The sequence below is a fragment of the Rhinichthys klamathensis genome, unplaced genomic scaffold, assembly GCF_029890125.1.
Source record: "Rhinichthys klamathensis goyatoka isolate OS25496 unplaced genomic scaffold, OSU_Roscu_1.1 h1tg000040l_1, whole genome shotgun sequence".
Classification (NCBI taxonomy): domain Eukaryota; kingdom Metazoa; phylum Chordata; class Actinopteri; order Cypriniformes; family Leuciscidae; genus Rhinichthys; species Rhinichthys klamathensis.
Window position 1 is genome coordinate 14,655,487 of NW_026606587.1, and position 20,941 is coordinate 14,676,427.

Consider the following 20,941-nt stretch of genomic DNA (forward strand, 5'->3'; position numbering starts at 1 on the left):
ACTCAGTGTGGTTCCCCTAATGCTGTTACTCTTCATTACAGCCGGAAAGCTCTTGCTCTGGCTCTTCTCCCACCATTGCTTTTGTGGGAAGTTTATAGAGTTGCGTCAGCAGAACTGTATTGTGGCACTTGCTGCAGTGGATGAAGCGAGGTTTTGTGTTTTCGGTCAGGTTGTGTGTGTGAGCATATGGTGGAGAAGCTTTAGCGCATGGTAATCTGGGAAACGACACTGTGTGTGGAGCGAGAGCATTTGTTCTGCTGTAATATCCCTTCTTTTATTCTTTCCTTCACACCAGACATGTTTGTCTTATCAAGGCCAACAGCAGAATGCTTCTCTTTGCCAAATTGTTCCTTTCTTTACACGAATTTTACAATGGTAATCACAGGTTCTGCAAAAATACAGTAGTCACTACAGTTATTAATCATAATAAATCACAGGATCTTCTTCAAACAGTGTCAGAATGATTGTTTTGTGTGTGTTTTATGTTTCTATAGTTTTATTTTGTTTATTGTTTAGTTTTGTTTGTTAGGTTTTTTTAATTGTTTAGTTTAGTGTTTTGTGTTGTTTTGTGTTTTGTTTGTGTTATTGTGATTTTGTGTATTGTTTTGTTTAGTTTACTTTTTTGTTTTTGTTTTGTGGTTTGATTTTGTTTTGTGTTTTTTGTTTGTTTTTGTTTTGTTGCTTTTGTTTTGTGATTTAAATTTTGTTTTAGTATATTTTGTTTAGTTTTGTTTAGTGTTTTGTATTTAGTGTTGCGTTTTGTGTTTTAACCTGTTTATTGGGCATTTGTTTTGATTGGTTATTTTGGTTTTGTTTTAGTGTGTTTTGTGTTTAGTTTAATGTTTTGTTTGTTATTTTGTTTTTGTGTAGTGTTTTGTTTTTTGTTTATTTTTTTGTTTTGTAATTTTGTGTTTTTTGTTTTGCGATTTAGTTTTTTTTGTGTGTGTTTTCATTTTGTTTCGAGTTTTTTTTTTGTCTGTTTTGTTTAGTCCGTTTTTTTGTTTTATGATTTGAATTTTGTCTTGTGTTTTGTGTTTTGTTTGTGTTATTTTGATTTTGTGTATTGTTTTGTTTACTTTTTTGTTTTGTGGTTTGGTTTTTTGTTTGTTTTTGTTTTGTTGCTTTTGTTTTGTGATTTTTAAATTTTGTTTTAGTATATTTTGTTTAGTTTTGTTTAGTGTTTTGTATTTAGTGTTGCGTTTTGTGTTTTAACCTGTTTATTGGTCATTTGTTTTGTGGGTTTTGATTGGTTGTTTTGTTTTAGTGTGTTTTGTGTTTAGTTTAGTTTAATGTTTTGTTTGTTATTTTGTTTTTGTGTAGTGTTTTGTTTTTTGGTTATTTTTTTGTTTTGTAATTTTGTGTTTTTTGTTTTGCGATTTTGTGTGTTTTGTTTTTGTTTCGAGTTTTTTTTGTCTGTTTTTTTTGTCTGTTTTGTTTAGTCCGTTTTTTTGTTTTGTGATTTGAATTTTGTCTTGTGTTTTGTGTTTGGTTGTGTCTGTTTTATTTTGTTTGGCTACAGTTTGATATTATAGTAACTGCAGTAACTATGTTCTCTTTGTAGTGTTCATCTCTCTACCATGTATTTATTCACTTACTCAGTCTGGTTAAAGGTGTATAAGCAATAAGAATATCTTTTCTAAACCAGGCGTTTGCTTGTTTGAGGCCAGGCCCCGAGTCAATATTTAATGTTTGGGTGTAGCTTATATTATTGAGACCTGTTTGGAGATGAGCAGGCATTCAGAAACAAAAGGCAGGCCCGTGTCATTGTGATTCCCCAGTGTCCGCAGCTCTCAGAAGATAATTAAATGCGTTTAGCTTATGTGTTTCAGCAGGAGCCTTAGGGTCAAACTCAGCAACAGCTGCAGCAGAAACTTGAACCTCCTCCGACTTCATCCTCGACTACACCCGCTCCTCCTCACTTCTACATGACAAAGTCCAGCACAACCCCTGTTCTCCTCCCAAACCCCCTCCTGGCTCTCCTGTTGCATTTCAATGTGAAAAGCCTCTTATGTGTGGCTCGGGGAGGGGCGGCACTAGCGTTAGCACAGGGCTAATGTTGTCATACGGGCTTGAACTGGTTTGGGCTGATCTTCTTCTGGTTTTGGCTGCGCAGATAATCCTGAAAGTGTCCTTCAACAATATCAATGAAGATAGTAAAATAAAAACAGACCTCAGCTCGAGTTACTTCTACGGGTTGTGGCTGTGAGCGTTTTAAGAAGATCCATGCAGACTCTTTCAGAAAAACTATAATGTTTGATGATGATCATATCAAGCTCTTTATTGCCATTGAAGTACAACAAAGTTATTTTGTCTTCCACTGGGCGTTTCATAATATTTAAATAGAGAAATAAAAATAAGGAAGTAAAGATGAGAGTGAAAAATATCTAAAAAACGTATAAAGAATATGCAATAGAAAAGTATATATATATTTATGTGTGTGTGTGTGTGTGTGCTGTTTTATTAGGATATACATTTAGTATTATTTATATGTATATTCATCCAAGGTATAAATAGTTGTGCAAGATATTTTAAAAAATCATGAAAATTAATAAATAAATCAGAAAATAAATGTCCAAAAATGGCATGCGTTTTCTTTGGCATGTGTTTACATGTATATATAAAAAATGAAACAAAACAGAACATAATTTCCATAGTATTTTTAACAAACCAGTAATGACTTAATTGGGATTTTCTGCTTATTTAATCGCAGGTAAATGCATGTTTTTTTAAACAGTGCTTGTTTTTAAGTGTTTAAATGTGCAAACACGGAGCTTTGTGCACTATAGCTGAATCTGGCTTGGATGTGTGTCTGTAGATTACTGAATATAAAGAACTGTGTGTATTTTTAACCAGCAGGGCTTCCAAAACTGGACGCTTGGACGACAGAACAGCTCAATCTAATCGTCCTTGCGTTCGGGTTTGCAGCCTTTGACCGTTCCTGCACTTCTGCTGACTGAGGGAAGCCGTGGAGAGAAAGGTAGAGCGAGTGAGAGGGAGGGAGGGAGGAGGCTTGCATTGTTCAGCGGGAGGGTAAAATAGGGCTATCAGTTCCACTCAGATAACCCCCCCCCCCCCCTGCATTGCCACACCGTGACCCCGGGGGCCTGAACTCGTGGTCATGTGACCGGGCCGAAACTGACCAGCAGGGCTGAGAGGCGGATCAGTGAGAGAAGAGAAGAGAGAGGGGAAGAAGAGAGTCATGAGGCCTGTACGCTGTTCCTGAGGAGGATACGTGTGTGAATGGATGACAGGGAGAACAGGAGAGACATGAGATGGATTCGTGGGAAGGTAAGGAGAACACAACGCCGAGTGTGAGAGCGTACGGGATCCACAAGCCTCTTCTTTCACAGTCCTGTGGGATATTTGACCTCGTGAAATCAGATGTTGTTTGAGCCACAGGAATGAGTAGATGCAAGATTTGTGTGTATCTTCATTTTTGAATATCTTCCAGTTATCAGGGTGCTCGATATTGCAATCATTTTCATTTATCGTCGTAGTCATAAACACACTGGTTTGTTTCTCTGTTTGACATAAATCTAGTTATTCACAGAAATAGAGCTCTTAAAAAATGGCTCACTCAATCCTCAAACAGTTCACATAGTATTTTCATACAGTTTTTATCTTGAGAGGAAGGGTTTTGTTTGTAGTACTGTAAATGTGGTTTATTCAGTTGACCTCTAGTAAATACGGTTTGATTTTTGCGGTGTGTGTGTGTGTGTGTGCGTACTGTCGATTCTGTTGTTTTGCAGTCTAGGATCGACCTGATTGTTTTCACTTTACACGAGGTTTCCGTAATGAAAGATGGTTTTATTTTCTGTAGGCTGGATCGTGAGTTCGATTCCCAGGAAATGCATGAGCTGATTCAAACAAAATTCATGCTTATTCTCCAAAGCGAGTTGCATTGCATTGGATGCATCTGCCAAATCTGTGCCTGTAAAAGCATGTTTTCTTGTGTGTGTTCAGTAGGTTTATGGTGATAGTGTGTGTGGTATGCGGGCTGTGGCCCATCTGGAAAAGGTTTTCTGTGTTGAGAAGGCAGCTGTCTTCATGCGATGAGAGCGGGGGTCAGCGAGGCTCAAACCCCCGACACACACACACACACACACACACACACACACACACACAAACACACACAACCCCCGCGTGGTTTTATCACTGTAGCCCAAACTTCACCCCTCAGAACTCTACATTTTATCAGCTTACCCACATAATTGTATCTCAGTTTGCTCTGTAATGATGTGCAATAGCACACACACACACACAATGAATTAAAGGTCAACACAGTATTGCGTTTTAAAGCGGTCATTGGGCGGCCTTGGACCTTGACACCGAATGCAACTCCTTAACACAACTACTATTTTAAAATCAATATCTCCAAGCGTTCGTCCTCTTAAAATGGCGGCGATCACCTTGCTCTTGCTCTTCCACAAAAACACAAGAGTGTGAAGCGCAGACGCTCTGGCTAATGAGTTAATGTGATATTAGCTTTCTGTCTGCCGAGTGTTAGTTTTAGGTCATATTTGATCCCTCCAATTCCCTTCCTCAAAAGCTGGTGTGAGAATGCGCTAAAGGTGCGAACGGCTCATTTCAGGAGCCGATGCCTTGAAAGCTTTGAGCTTGGCTTCAGATTCTCTGCATATTTCTACTAGTTCATGTTTTTAGAAACAACTCGATTGGAAGTAAACACCTTGCATGTGTTATATAGTCTGCTTTCAGGCTTATTTGAATAGATAAAGACGTGTTTTGTGAAGGGATACATGATAGAAAATAGGAGATCTCTGCTGCTTCATATCTCATGGTTTTGCTTTTATATGACATTAATGTTTCAGCCTAATTTGAACAGCTTAGTTAAAAGGGATGTAAATATATAATCTAAATATACGCAGACTTTGATATGTAGAGATGGGAGGTTATTAATGATAAATATATTAGCCAGGCCATTTTAGGACGATTATCACTCGCAACAGTTAGTGTTTGTTCCAACAGCAGGCTTGTGAGGGTAATCAACATTAATAATCATTTAAAAATAATAATAAAAATATATTCACATTTCTAATATATATATATATATATATATATGGCTCTAGCACTGGTCTGGCTCCAGCACTGGTCTGGCTCTAGCTCTGGTCTGGCACTGGTCTGGCACTGGTCTGGCTCTAGCACTGGTCTGGCTCCAGCACTGGTCTGGCTCTAGCTCTGGTCTGGCTCTAGCTCTGGCTCTAGCACTGGTCTGGCTCTAGCACTGGTCTGGCTCTAGCTCTGGTCTGGCTCTAGCTCTGGTCTGGCTCTAGCTCTGGTCTGGCTCTAGCACTGGTCTGGCTCTAGCACTGGTCTGGCTCTAGCACTGGTCTGGCTCTAGCTCTGGTCTGGCTCTAGCTCTGGCTCCAGCACTGGTCTGGCTCTAGCTCTGGTCTGGCACTGGTCTGGCTCCAGCACTGGTCTGGCTCTAGCTCTGGTCTGGCTCTAGCTCTGGCTCCAGCACTGGTCTGGCTCTAGCATTGGTCTGGCTCTAGCACTGGTCTGGCTCTAGCACTGGTCTGGCTCTAGCACTGGTCTGGCTCTAGCACTGGTCTGGCTCTAGCACTGGTCTGGCTCTAGCTCTGGTATGGCACTGGTCTGGCTCTAGCACTGGTCTGGCTCTAGCTCTGGTCTGGCTCTAGCTCTGGTCTGGCTCTAGCACTGGTCTGGCTCTAGCTCTGGCTCCAGCACTGGTCTGGCTCTAGCACTGGTCTGGCTCTAGCACTGGTCTGGCTCTAGCACTGGTCTGGCTCTAGCTCTGGTCTGGCTCTAGCTCTGGCTCCGGCACTGGTCTGGCTCCAGCACTGGTCTGGCTCTAGCTCTGGTCTGGCTCTAGCTCTGGCTCCAGCACTGGTCTGGCTCTAGCACTGGTCTGGCTCTAGAACTGGTCTGGCTCCAGCACTGGTCTGGCTCTAGCCCTGGTCTGGCTCTAGCACTGGTCTGGCTCTAGCACTGGTCTGGCTCTAGCACTGGTCTGGCTCTAGCACTGGTCTGGCTCCAGCACTGGTCTGGCTCCAGCACTGGTCTGGCTCCAGCACTGGTCTGGCTCTAGCACTGGTCTGGCTCTAGCACTGGTCTGGCTCTAGCACTGGTCTGGCTCTAGCACTGGTCTGGCTCTAGCACTGGTCTGGCTCTAGCACTGTTCTGGCTCTAGCACTGGTCTGGCTCCAGCACTGGTCTGGCTCTAGCTCTGGTCTGGCTCTAGCCCTGGTCTGGCTCTAGCACTGGTCTGGCTCTAGCACTGGTCTGGCACTGGTCTGGCTCTGGCACTGGTCTGGCTCTAGCTCTGGTCTGGCTCTAGCACTAGTCTCGCTCTAGCACTGGTCTGGCTCTAGCTCTGGTCTGGCTCTAGCACTGGTCTGGCTCTAGCACTGGTCTGGCTCTAGCACTGGTCTCGCTCTAGCACTGGTCTGGCTCTAGCACTGGTCTGGCTCTAGCACTGGTCTGGTCTGGCTCTAGCACTGGTCTGGCTCTAGCACTGGTCTGGCCTCTAGCACTGGTCTGGTCTGGCTCTAGCACTGGTCTGGCTCTAGCACTGGTCTAGCACTGGTCTAGCACTGGTCTGGCTCTAGCACTGGTCTCGCTCTAGCACTGGTCTAGCACTGGTCTGGCTCTAGCACTGGTCTAGCACTGGTCTGGCTCTAGCACTGGTCTGGCTCTAGCACTGGTCTCGCTCCAGCACTGGTCTGGCTCTAGCACTGGTCTGGCTCTAGCACTGATCTGGCTCTAGCACTGGTCTCGCTCCAGCACTGGTCTGGCTCTAGCACTGGTCTGGCTCCAGCACTGGTCTGGCTCTAGCACTGGTCTAGCACTGGTCTGGCTCTAGCACTGGTCTCGCTCCAGCACTGGTCTCGCTCTAGCACTGGTCTGGCTCTAGCACTGGTCTCGCTCCAGCACTGGTCTGGCTCTAGCACTGGTCTCGCTCCAGCACTGGTCTGGCTCTAGCACTGGTCTGGCTCTAGCACTGGTCTCGCTCCAGCACTGGTCTGGCTCCAGCACTGGTCTGGCTCTAGCACTGGTCTGGCTCTAGCACTGGTCTCGCTCCAGCACTGGTCTGGCTCTAGCACTGGTCTGGCTCTAGCACTGGTCTGGCTCCAGCACTGGTCTGGCTCTAGCACTGGTCTGGCTCCAGCACTGGGCTCGCTCTAGCACTGGTCTGGCTCTGGCACTGGGCTCGCTCTAGGTCTGTCACTCTCTTACCCCTTTTCCACCAACAAGAACCGGGTGCTGGTTCAGAGCCAGAGCCAGAGCCAGAGCTGGTTTGGAGTTGGTTCGACTGACAAGCTTACTAAAACGACAAGCTTACCGGTTTGCCTTTCCACCGGCTAGAGAGCCACAACAGAGCCAGATCTTTCGTCACTGCATACGTCTCATGTTGCCCAGCAACGCTAGTGCGGTAGCGCCAAACACAAACACGCCAGACTTGTTCGAGATGCATCGGCTTCTCGCAGATCGATCGCCGCATGACATCAAAGCACTGCGAAAGCGATCCAAAAGCACAAGGAGTCGTATGATCTCCAAACACTCCCGCAGCTCCGATCGGTCCACGCCGCTCCGATGCATCTCGAACAAGCCATCAACAATAACGGACGTTGCGTTACTATGGATGCTCATGGGTTTGCAAAAATACATCGGAATCCAACGCGTTTGTGCAGCTCGCCGTAACTTACATAGACGGATATTATAATCAAGCTGCTATTAGCTCGACTAGCTACTATTTAAAAATGGCGGTCACAAGTTTCTATTCGTCTTGTTGGTCACGGTAACCCCGCCCCCAGCCCCTGACGCAAGCGGTTCTTACTTGGCTCTGTTCTAGACCAGCAATGATTTGGTGCTACTTAAGAACCACTTTTCCTGGTTCGGAGCTGGTGCTTTGCGTGTGGAAAAACAAAGAACCGAATTGAAACTAGGCTCTGGCTCCGAACCAGCACCAGCTCTGCCTTGGTGGAAAAGGGGTAGCACTGGTCTCGCTCTAGCACTGGTCTGTCACTCTCTGTAACCAGTGACTCTGAGAACGAGAGGTCTCGAGGCTCCTGGGCAGCGCTTCCTCAGCACTGGGGCTTCCTGATTGAATCTCAATGTAACTTGATTGGAAAATGCCACAGTATTGTGCTGGAGGGTGAATATGCTCAAGGGTGGTATGTGAAAACACTATTGTGTGTGTGTGTGTGTGTGGGTGGGGGGGAGCTGAAAGGACACTGTACATGACTCCTCCTCCTCTTTCTCTTAATCCTATTCTCCTGCCGCCCATCTTCCCTGTTATTGTTCCTCTCTCTCTCTCTCTCTCTCTCTCTCTCTCTCTCTCTCTCTCTCTCTCTCTCTCTCTCTCTCTCTCTCTCTCTCTCTCTCTCTCTCTCTCTCTCTCTCACTCACTCTCTTTCTTCACTCATCCCTCTATCTCCTCTTCCTCTTCTCTTTCTCTGGTCTCTGTTGCTCTGTTTTTTCATGCATGTTTTACTCAGGCATGTGGGAAGACTCAGTGGTGGAGGGGTGTGTGTGTGTGTGTGTGTGTGCTCATGCAGACGGGGGAGGGGGAACGAGTCATGTGACCATCAATGGCATCAGAGGACGTCAGGGAATACAGGTTCAGCTAAATATAGTCTCGACTAAAACCTGTTTCCACTCGCCAGTGACCGAGCCGTCCACATCCAGACCCTGAGCAACCGCACCGAGATCCCTCTGGATTAAACATGGCTTTTTGAAGTATAAAAACTAAGGAAACACTTTACAATAAGGTTCCATTTGTTCAAATTGGTTAACTAAATGAGTTAACGTGAGCTAACAATGAAACATTTGGCAACACTGACCCTTGTTACTGTATTAATTACTATATATAATGCATAATTACATGCAACTAACCTTAAACCGTACATGTTACACCGTACAAAGTGTCATTTAAAAGTGCATTTATTAATCTTAGTCCATGTTATTATTATTTGTGCATTTACTTATGCACTATTAAAATCAACCATTGTATTTGTTAGCATTATTTAATGGACTTGAGCTAACATGAATTAACAATGAACAGTTGTATTTTTATTTACTAATGTTAAAGATTAATAAATACTGTAACAAATGTATTGATCATTCTTACTTAATCAGGGATTCTGTGGATCTTAAAAGTCTTAATTATCACTAACACAAATTAAAAATGTCTTAAATCAGAGCAGAAAGTATTATTGCATGTTATAAAAAATGAATATCTTCCTCTGTATTTTTGTCCTGTTTTCCAATACAAACATCTAAACATCTTTAAATCAAGACACATGTACTTGAGACGCAAGTCTTGAAAAACTGTTGAGTTTCAGAACACATATCTGTCAGTGAGTTATGAAAACTTCCCTTTGAATTAAGTAGAGCCCATTTACGGATAATTGTTCTTGTTTTAATCATAAACTCACTTCATTTTTTATCAGTTTCCCAGAAAACAAGACTTCATATTTGATGTTGTTTTGTATCTTGATTTGAGAATCTTTAGACGTTTGCACTGGAAAACAAGAAATACTGAGAGAAGAGCATCACTTCAGTGCATTATGACCAGAAGCTTCAGTAAAAGTTATTTCTATTTTCTAGTGATTGAGAGAAGAGCGATTCAAATTAATTGTAAAATGAATTAAAAAGTGACGGATATCAAACTCTGAAGTGCTGCTAATAAAACTCATTGTGTTTCTCCCTGGACATTTACATTAAGAGAACACATTGACGCATTGTTCCCTTCAATTTATCCCTTACCGTTTCGTTACTTGGTCTTGAAAAAGCCTTAAATTGCCCTCCACAAACCCTGTTAATGTCAGTGAATGCGTTATGGTAAACCGAAATAGTGTTTTTATGTAAAAGATCATGTTTTGTGGAGCCAGAGCTCCCATGCCGAGGTCATCCGGAGACTGAAGCCGATCCACACACACATCCTGATAAACAAAGGGCTTATTTTGGCATCATCGATGTTTGTGTTCGTCGCTCCTCATCGGTTTATCGATAGATCTGTTGCTTTTCTCAAACGAGGGTCGTAGCGGAAAACCTCCCAGTTAAAACACACACAATATGATCTGACCTCATTATGAAACGGTGTGTAACTGAACGAGCCACATACACATCTCATGATATAGAGCGAAATCCAGTCAATCGCTTTAGATGAATACACTTATTAATTTGTGAAGTCATAGCAGATCTCAGATCGCCCGACGCGGGATCAATGTGTTGTGTAATGTTTGCAGATGTGTTTTGCTGAGCTTTATCTGCTGATGGCCTGTATTGATTTTGTTAAGCTAACTATGATGCTACCGAGAAGCCGAACAATGGGAGAGATGTTGAGAAGTCAATAATCTGATGTCACTTCCCTCCGCCGCGACGTCGTTTTCTATTGTCACTCTTTCTCTCATCAAGTCTTCAGATGATTGTCCTTCGGATAGTTAGATGTTAGATCTGCTGGTGTGATATTAATGAAGCCTCCACTGCCTTATGTCATCTCCATAAACTCATCTGCTGATTATAGAGTTATCCATGACTTGAGCTGGAAACATTGCAAATGCAATATATATATATTATAATGTACACTAGTGTTCGAAAGCTTGCGGTCAGTGAGATTTAAAAAAAAATAAAGTCTCTTTTGCTCACCAAGGCTGCATTTATTTGCGTGAAAAAAATAGCAAATACAGTAAAAATAGTGAAATAATTTTTTAAACCGCTGTTTTCTGTTAATACAGGTGAAACTCAAAAAAATGTGAATATCGTGCAAAAGTTGATTTATTTCAGTAATTCAACTTTAAAGTTGAAACTAATATATAGACTCATTACATGCAAAGTGAGATATTTCAAGCCTTTATTAGTTATAATTTTGATGATTATGGCTTACAGATATGAAAACCTTTTCACAATATTCTAATTTTGAATTTGGGGTTTTCATAGCTGTAAGCCATAATCATCAAATATTATAACAAATAAAGGCTTGAAATATCTCACTTTGCATGTAATGAGTCTATATAATATATTAGTTTCAACTTTTAAGTTGAATTACTGAAATAAATGAACTTTTGCACCATATTCACATTTTTCCAGTTTCACCTGTGTATAGTAAAGTGTAATTTATTCTTGTGATTTTCAGCATCATTACTCCAGTCTTCAGTGTCACATGATCCTTCAGAAATCACTCTAATATGATGATCTGATCCTCAAGAAATGATGATTAAATTATGTGATAATGTGATTATAATCAATGCTGAAAACAGTTGTGCCGCTTCATGTTTTTGTGGAAACTGATGATTAATTGATAGAGAGTTCAAAAGAACAACATTTATTTGAAATAGAAATCTTATTATAAGTGTCTTTACTGTCAGTTTTGACCAATTTAATGCATCATTGCTGAATACAAATATTTTTTTATTTAATTTTTTTTTTAAAAACCTCACTGAATGGTAGTGTATAATGAATGCAAGTTAAATGAGTGAACGCTGTTGTCCAGAACACATTTACATTCAGCACAAAGCCTTTCTTCCAGCGCTCGCGTTACAGTAAGACTCGCTGTAATCACCGCATGCTAATTCCTGCCTGTTGTAATGGTTATGAGAGATTAGGCCAGCGGGGGGGCGAGACGCAGGAGTGTGTGTGTGTGTGTGTGTGCGTGTGGAGGATTAACACAACACTGTCCATCAGCGGAGGAGAGAGCACACACACTGCGTTTAGCCATCACCGGTTATTATAGTTCAATACAACTAAACCCATTAAAAACACTTTACTTGAAGACTTTATATATAATGCATTATAAAAGTACCTTCAATGCATTAATTATGCCTTGTAGTGGATCTTATCGTGATCTCATAATTATAAATATTATTATTGTATAATAATAATTGACAGTTATTTTATCAATTCATAGTTACACCGAAAGTAAACACATTAAAACACATGAAACAGTTTCAGATGTAACTAGGAATCTGCTAATATTATAATGTATTTTAGATTTGGTTACAGTTTTTTTTTTTTATGAAAATATATAATGCATGATAACATACATCATAAATACCTTTATAATGAATTACGGGAACATTTTACAATAAGGTTCATTAGTTAATGTATAAACTAACCATGAGCAATACATTTGTTACTGTATTTGTTAATCGTTGTTAATGTTAATTAATAAAAATACAGTCGTTCATGTTAGTTCACAGTGCATTAACTAATGTTAACAAATACAACATTTGATTTTAATAATGTATTAGTAAATGTTGAAATTAATATTAACTAAGATTAATAAATGCTGAAGAAGTATTGTTCATTCTTCGTTCATGTTAAATAATTAACCTTATTTTAAAGTGTTAGCAAAACATTTTTTTGTCACTTTAAATAAAACATTAACTTAAATAAATCCCCTTAAACGCATTTTATTTTAGCTAGTTGCCATAGCAACATTTCTCATTTTCATTTAGTTTACCTTGATGTATAAAAATAAAATGTATTCAAAAAAAATATATATAGATAAAAAATAAAATAAAACCATAACCGATAAAAATGACAAAAACAACCAACAAAAAATTACTAAACTAAACTAAAAAATATTTGACAGAAATGATACTAAAATAACACGGGTTCACTAAAATGTAGATCTGAATCTGATTGATGTATGGCCAGATTTGACCTTAAACATCTGCAAAAAGTGAAAAATGTGCATATATATATTAAAAGCAGAGGATCCGGGGGAAGGAGGACGAGCGGAAAAGTACAGGAAAGCCGAACCCCCGAACGCCAGCTCAGCTGGAGGGAGTGTGATGGACAGAGAAGACAAAGAGAGAGAGAGAACTGTGTTACTCTCTCTCTCCCCATCCTCCGCTCTCTCCTGCCATCATCTGTTCTTTCCTCCCATCCTCCGCTACACACACACAATCACGCAAACACAATCACTCACACACACACACACACACACACACACACACACACACACACACACACACACACACACACACACACACAGACTCTCATACACTCACTCACACACACACACACACACACACACACAGACTCTCATACACTCACTCACACACACACACACACACACGCGCAAACACAATCACTCACACACACACAGACACACACACAGAGACTCTCATACACTCACACACACACACACAGACTCTCATAAACTCACACACACACGCGCGCGCAAACACAATCACTCACACACACACACTCTCATACACTCACTCAGACACACACACACGCGCGCAAACACAATCACACACACACACACACACACACACAGAGACTCTCATACACTCACACACACACACACACACACACACACACACACAGACTCTCATACACTCACTCACACACACACACACACACAGACTCTCATACAGTCACACACATACACTGACTCACACACAAACACACACCCTCATACACTCACTCGCACACACATGCACACACACACACAAACAAACACACACACTCATTCACTCACTCACACAAACACACACCCTCATACACTCACTCGCACACACATGCACACACACACACACAAACAAACACACACACTTATTCACTCACTCACACACACACACACAGACACACATGCAAACACACACACTATCACACACACACACTCACACACACACACACACACACACACACACACACTCTCTCTCTCACACACACACACACACTCTCTCTCTCTCTCTCTCACACACACACACACACACACACACACACACACACACTCTCTCACACACACACACACACACACACACACTCTCTCACACACACACACACACACACACACACTCTCTCACACACACACACACACACACACACACACACACACACACACACACACACACACACACACACACACACACACACACACACACACACACACACTCTCTCACACACACACACACTCTCTCTCTCACACACACACACTGAGATGCTTTACATAAACTCTAAACATTTAAAGTAATTAGAGTTACTAGTCTAAAATAACAATACATTCATATTGTAAAGACGGTCAATAAGATCTAGCGTAAAAACTTTCAGATTTTTCTCATACTGTTAACATACTAAAACATGCATTACGATCAATTTAATGAATCTTTGCTGAATATAAATATTAATGAAAAAATCTTTCTGACCCCAAACATTTGAATGTGTGGACTCGCTGGGCTTGAAATGCTCCTCGTGATCCACACGTTTCTGCTTACATGTTTGAACTTAGTTTTGTAGAGAAAAACAGTGTGTGTCCACATATTTCTGAGTATGTGGTTTGAAGTTCTGTAGTGATATCAGTGTGAGTGTTTAAACTGCAGGTGTGTGTGTGTGTGTGTGGTGCTAGATCTAATCCGTGCTCGTGTTTTAATGTAATACAGAGCTGTATGTCCAATAAAGCTGTTCTCATTTACATATTTTCTGTCAGACCACAGAGCAAGTATGATATAGTGACTGGCTACATGTTAACCATGTCCTCAAAGTCACGACATTCGTCCCTAGTCGCTTTAAAGAAGAAGAAAATTGCTAATCTAGCAACACTGCAGGTCATATTTCACCCCAAAATCAAGAAAATGTAAGAAAAATATTGTGATCAAAGAAAATAAAACTTATACTGTATATTTAATATTTAATATATATATAATTATACACACACACTCACACACACATACATATACCATTCTACATCAAATAAATGCAGTCTCGGTGAGCAGAAGAGTCTTTCAATAGACATCACGAAATCTTACCGACCCCAAACCTTTATGTATAACTTTATTAGTTTGTTGTGTGTGTGTGTGTGTGTCAGGCCGAAGGAGCCGGGTGGAGGGGTGTGAAGTGATCAAGTGTGTGGAGGTGCCACACAACTCCAGGTTTATAGGCTGGCCATGCACTTGAAAGAGAGGGCGACAAATTGAACCAATCAAAGCAGGCCGAGGTGTGAATAAAGGAAGCAGTTTTCTCATTAAAGGAAGTCAGTCATTTCACATACACTGGTCAATAATTTATGGTTTCTAATGCATCCTGCATAACGCAACATCTGCCAGGGATTCCAGCAAATGGTCAGTGTTTCAGTTCTCCTCTCCATTTGACAAATACGCCACCAAGGTATGAAGCCGCAATGCAAACGCAGTCGCTTTTGTGCTCAGCGCCGATTCATTCGCTAAAATATGGGGAACTTGCGTATGAAACTGTGATTTGGTAGCAGATGCATGAGTTTTAACACTGGAAGAGTGACGTGTGTGTCCTTTGAGAGTCTCATATAAGCCTTATCTGACTGTGTGTGTGTGTGTGTGTGTGTTACAGTAAAGCTCTCAGTATGTTAAAGTTCACCGCCGGTGTCATTGAGATGCGAAAGCTTTCAGGAGTCTCCTGTTGTCCGCATATTCCCACCAGTCTCTCTGAATGGGGAACACTGGGAACCCGCTGAGTTGGGCTCAGTATTATTCAGCCTTTTGATGATATTCGGCATGTGTCTTCCTGACACTTTCAAAAGTTGAGTTTTTTTCGGTCAGAAAAGCAGAATTTCAAAACAAACAGCCATTTTTAGCATTCGGATTAAAAATGTTTAAGTTTCCCGAGTTTCCAAGTAAATGATGACTTCAGTGTTGTTATATAGTGCTATTTTTTTTACCGTTTAAAACACAATATGCTGCGATTGATTGTTTAAATATATGTAAATATGCTCTACTTTAACAGTTACTATGTTATTAAGGCATAATTATTTTTATTTTTATCTATAGTCATTCATTTATATCTATAGAATCGATACACTGTAAAAATATATTGTTGGTTTAACTTTAAAAAGTAAGTAACCTGGTTGCCTTAATTTTAAGTTCATTGAAATTAAAGAATGTAGTTAATACAATGAAGGAGATTGAACAGAAACTCAAAATATTATGTTATCTGAACCACATAAATTATCTAAGTTGATTTGACAAAATAATTTTTTTTTTACAGTGAAACAGTAAATTATGCATAATTACATGCAAATAACCCTAAAACACACCCATATCTTAACCCTAACCCTATATTTTGTTAATTAATTTTACTCAGTACTTAAATCTATAATTACACGGTAACAAGGACACCTTAAAATAAAGTGTAACCCATTTTTTAACTAAAACTGCCGTTTTAAACCATAGAAGACTCACAATGTTGCTTCTTTTATATCACAAACAAGTTTAAGATTGGATTTTTTGTAAAGTTTTTGAAAAGTCTCTTGTGCTCAATGAATTTATGTAATCAAAACTACAGTAAACATTTTTAAAAACCGCTGTTTTCTATGTGAATATATAGTAAAGTGTCATTTATTCCTGTGATTTTCAGCATCATTACTCTTCAGTGTCACATGATCCTTCAGAAATCACTCTAATATGATGATCTGATGCTCATTTATGATTATTATCACTGTTGAAAACAGCTTCATATTTTTTGTGATGAACAGAAAGATCAAAAGAAATAGATTATAAATGTGTTTACAGTCACTTTCGATCAACTAAACGCATCCTTGTTTCTTTTGTGTTGTAAATTATTTGTTTTATATTGTAAACCTTACATCCCTGGATATATGTATTGTGATGTTTTATGTGGTGTATATGTAATATTGTATGTTATTGTATTTGTTAACCATTTCAAATGTTTATAAGCAAACCCTCTCGCTGCAGGTCAGAATATGAGGTTTAGTTCCCCAGAGCGAGTGTGAATGAAGACCGAAACACACACTTAACTCCGGCGAAACTGTATCTGCGCACTCTTGACCTCTTCTCTTCTCTTCGCTTTGAAAGCCCCGTGAAAAGACAGCATTTGCACTGTAATCATACTATCCTAAAGAGAGGGACGATGTCAGATGGCATGAATGGCCCGTTCTTGACTCTGCTGTAATGACGGGCCGGTGGAACTGCCTCTCGCATGGAGAGAGAAAAGACATGGGGCCGTGACCCTGTTTTTATGACTTGAACTCTGTGTTAATGGTCCGTTGACCCCGCCGGCTCTTTCCTCTTCTCTTCGCTCTCTTTCACCGGGAAATATCCCCGTTTGTGTTTATCGCCTTGACTTTCTGTAGTGCTTTAACCTGACTTTACACTTTCATAACACGTAGATCTTTCATCACGCGTACAGTGCTGAAAAGACTTGAGTTTCAATTGATTTTGCAAATCATGACTTAAATGCGTGCTTTCAAGCGCTGTATTAGTTCTGTGAAGTCTTAGATATGAAGTAAGATTGAAAAATCTATTTATTTTCTTTTAACTGAACAGTTTATTGAACCTTTAGATAAGAAAATACATGTAAAAAAAACGTGTATGGCTTATATAATGTATGATATATTGAGAATATGAAGGTCATACCCGAGGAAATAAACACAAAAATATGCAATTTGCTGCAGAAGCTGATATTCAACAGTGTATTGAACCTTTAGATAAAATGTAAAAAAAAGTTATAGTATATATATTGACAATATGAAGCGCATACTCGAGGAAAAAAAAAACTCAATTTCAGAGCAAAAATATGCAATCTGCTGCAAATTCTTACATTATTTGAACTTGTAATGTAAATCAATGAGATCTTTATAAGAACCTTAAAATGCTTATAAATATCAGTTATCTCTTTATATCTGACAATAATGTCTGATATTCAAATGCTTAGTTTTATGATCTAATCTCTTTTAAAACATAAAATGCAATGCAATACAATGATGATTGACAGATGAACAAATAACCCTTCCTCAAAAGCCGGATGATCATATTTGATACTCGCATTTGAATCGAGTAAACTCGAGTGTTCGTCTTGAAATATTACTAACATGAGATGATCATTCAGAAATTGAGGATTACATATGATACAGTACAGGCTGCAAAAGGTGATCTACTAATGCAAATATTTTCAGTTCATGTGAATTATTAATTGAATAAACCGTCATCACTACATTGTAATGACTGCATTTTGCCACTGATTTCTTCCTCCTTTACCAAGCTCCACATCTGATGTGACTCACCGCTGGAGTTAAATACAGATGTTTATCACTGTAGTTTCTGCCTCACGGTTTGACTTCCAAACAAGCTTATCAGAGTGTTAATTAAAGGAGTGATTAGTCGAGGGATCCGCATGTGAAAGGCTCATTCTCTCCTGATTGTAGTGTAGACGGGGGTCTGGCTTCAGTGTTCGCTGATCTCATGTGTTTCCGCTGCTCTTGGTTTGAACCCTTTCTTCGCTAAGTCATCCGCGGTGAGCTAGCACATTCCTCGCACATTCACCGTTACCATGGCGACGACCCATCTGCTCACAGGCCGGGGGAGGGTGTGTGTGTGTGTTTGGATTGGGCTGCGTCCGAAATCACACACTTCCCTACTATATAGTAGGCGAAACACAGTATGCGACAAAAGAAGTATGTCTGAGTTCACAGGACTCGTAAAACAGTTGGTGAAAAGTACCCGGATTACCTGATACTTCTGGTGAGATGAAGTGTGTATATGACGGACACTTTACTATCCCATGAGGCCACGGGAGAGGATTTATGAAGGACAGTGAAGCGATGCTGGTAGATCACATGATAATGACAACAGATTACATTCATACTAATACTGAGTAATTATTTTTTCAAAATAAGTGCCTACTCAAGAGAGTGAGTGATTTCGCTTTTCTCATCATGCACTGGGTTAGTTTAATAAGCATGATTTTTTCACTGTTTTATCATTGCTTCTGTTGTCTCATTGCTTCAAACTTTCAATTTTCTACTCAAAATCACACATTCATATTCCCTACCGTTTTTTTAAAAAGGAATTAATACTTTTATTCAGCAAGGATTCATTAAATTGGTTACAAATGAATAGTAACTGCATAAAAGATTATATTTCCAATAAACGCTGTTCTTTTGATCTTTCTATTCATCAAAGAATCCTGAAAAATAAAAGTGTCGAGTCACCTTTATTTATAAAGCGCTTTTTTTTTTTTACAATACAGAGTGTTTCAAAGCAGCTTTACAGAGATAACAGGAAAATAATGCAACAAAGTTTGTTTCTGAGTTTGTTCAGATCTAGAGGAAAAGAGTGTCATAGTCCAGCTTAAGTAAGTTCAGCGATGGTTCATTTTTGTTGTAAAAAAGTTATTAATTTAGTTTCTCCGCTCTGGAGAAAACCGTGATGTCATCGTCCAGCTCATATCAGATCTCATATAATGGTGTCAATGCAGGAGATCAATAATATTGTTATACACAACTGTTTTTAACATTGATAACAATCATAAATGTTTCTTGAGCATCAGATCATCATATTAGAGTGATTTCTGAAGGATCATGTGACACTGAAGACTGGAGTAATGATGCTGGAAATCAGCTTTGATCACAGGAATAAATTACACTTTACTATATATTCACATAGAAAACAGATGTTTTAAATTCCAATAATATTTCACATTTTTACTGTATTTTTGATCAAATAAATACTGATTTGGTGAGTATAAGCGAATAAAAACATTAAAATATCTAATACCAACCCCAAACCTTTGAACAGTAGCGTATCTTCATAGCAGAGAAGTGAATGTACAGTGGATAGGAATGTACATTTCAAGCAAATATACAGAATGCAATGAGAGTTGTTTTTTTTCCCCCTTGTGTGAATTTTACTATTAAGCATGGTGCATTGGGATGTTGTAATTTGTAGATGTGTATGTGGAATATGATTGTTTTTAATATATGTTTATTTTATTTTATGATGTGATGCCACTGCCCTAATATAATTGCCCCTTGTGGGATTAATAAAGTGGTTAACTTTAGTGGTTAACTAGGCCAAAGAGATGTGTTTTTAGTTTAGATTTAAACTGACAGAGTGTGTCTGCTTCCCGGACAATGGTAGGAAGATTATTCCAGAGTTTTGGTGCTAAATAGGAGAAGGATCTACCGCCTGCAGTCGATTTTGATATTCTAGGCATTATCAACTGGCCAGAGTTTTGAGATTGCAATAGACGTGAAGGACTATAATGCGTTAAGAGCTCGCTGAAGTACTGCGGAGCTAAACCATTTAGTGCTTTGTAAGTAATCAGCAATATTTAAAAATGTATACGCTGTTTAATAGGGAGCCAATGCAGTGTTGACAGAACCGGGCTAATATGGTCATACTTCCTGGTTCTGGTAAGAACTCGAGCTGCGGCGTTTTGGACCAGATGGAGTTTGTTTATTAAGCGTGCAGGGCAACCACCCATAATAGCATTACAATAATCTAGCCTTGATGTCATGAACGCATGAACTAACTTTTCTGCATTTTTCATTGAAAGCATATGCCGTAATTTAGATATATTTTCAAGATGGAAGAATGCGGTTTTACAGATACTAGAAACGTGACTTCGAATGAAAGATCTAGCAGTTTTTAAGGCCCCTCTATACGCAATCATGCTCTCTTTCCATGAAATGCGGAAAAACTCTAGTTTTGTTTTCCTGGCTGCAGTTTCTGTCGCAATATCGAGTTCTAAGCTAGGATACTGAGGAGATGAAACTGATCAGGAATATTATTAATAAAGCGATCTTTAGTGGCAGAACTGATAGGCCTAACATATTTGTAACACGGAGTCGGCTTTGCAACCTTGGCTAAATGAAGTATACACGAGACTAGATAATGATCTGAGATGTCATCGCTCTGCTGCAGAATTTCAACGACATCAACATTGATTCCGTGTGATAATATTAGATCTAGAGTATGATTGCGACAATCATTAGGTCCTGACACGGTCTAACTCCAATAGAGTTCAACTTTTTCATTATCTACATGTATATTAAGATCACCAACAATTAGAACTTTATCTGCAGCCAGTACTAACTCTGATAGAAAGTCAGCAAATTCTTTGATAAAGTCTGTATGGTGGCCTGTATACAGTATCCAACACACATCTCAAACGTGATTTATAATTTACACTATAGTGTTACATTAAGCACCAACACTTCAAAAGAATCATATTTGAA

The 20,941-nt window shown here is 39.7% G+C and overlaps 1 protein-coding gene across 1 annotated transcript in view; it reads left to right on the forward strand.

The window, feature by feature from the left end:
- The first annotated feature begins 3,023 nt into the window (after positions 1 to 3,023).
- nr6a1a (nuclear receptor subfamily 6, group A, member 1a) overlaps positions 3,024 to 20,941 on the forward strand; it is a 39,140-nt gene continuing 21,222 nt past the window's right edge. Inside the window, exon 1 of the mRNA XM_056246928.1 lies at positions 3,024 to 3,288. Within this exon, the coding sequence (XP_056102903.1) occupies positions 3,273 to 3,288 (16 nt within the window). The 5' untranslated portion in view covers positions 3,024 to 3,272. The remainder of the gene's footprint in view (positions 3,289 to 20,941) is intronic.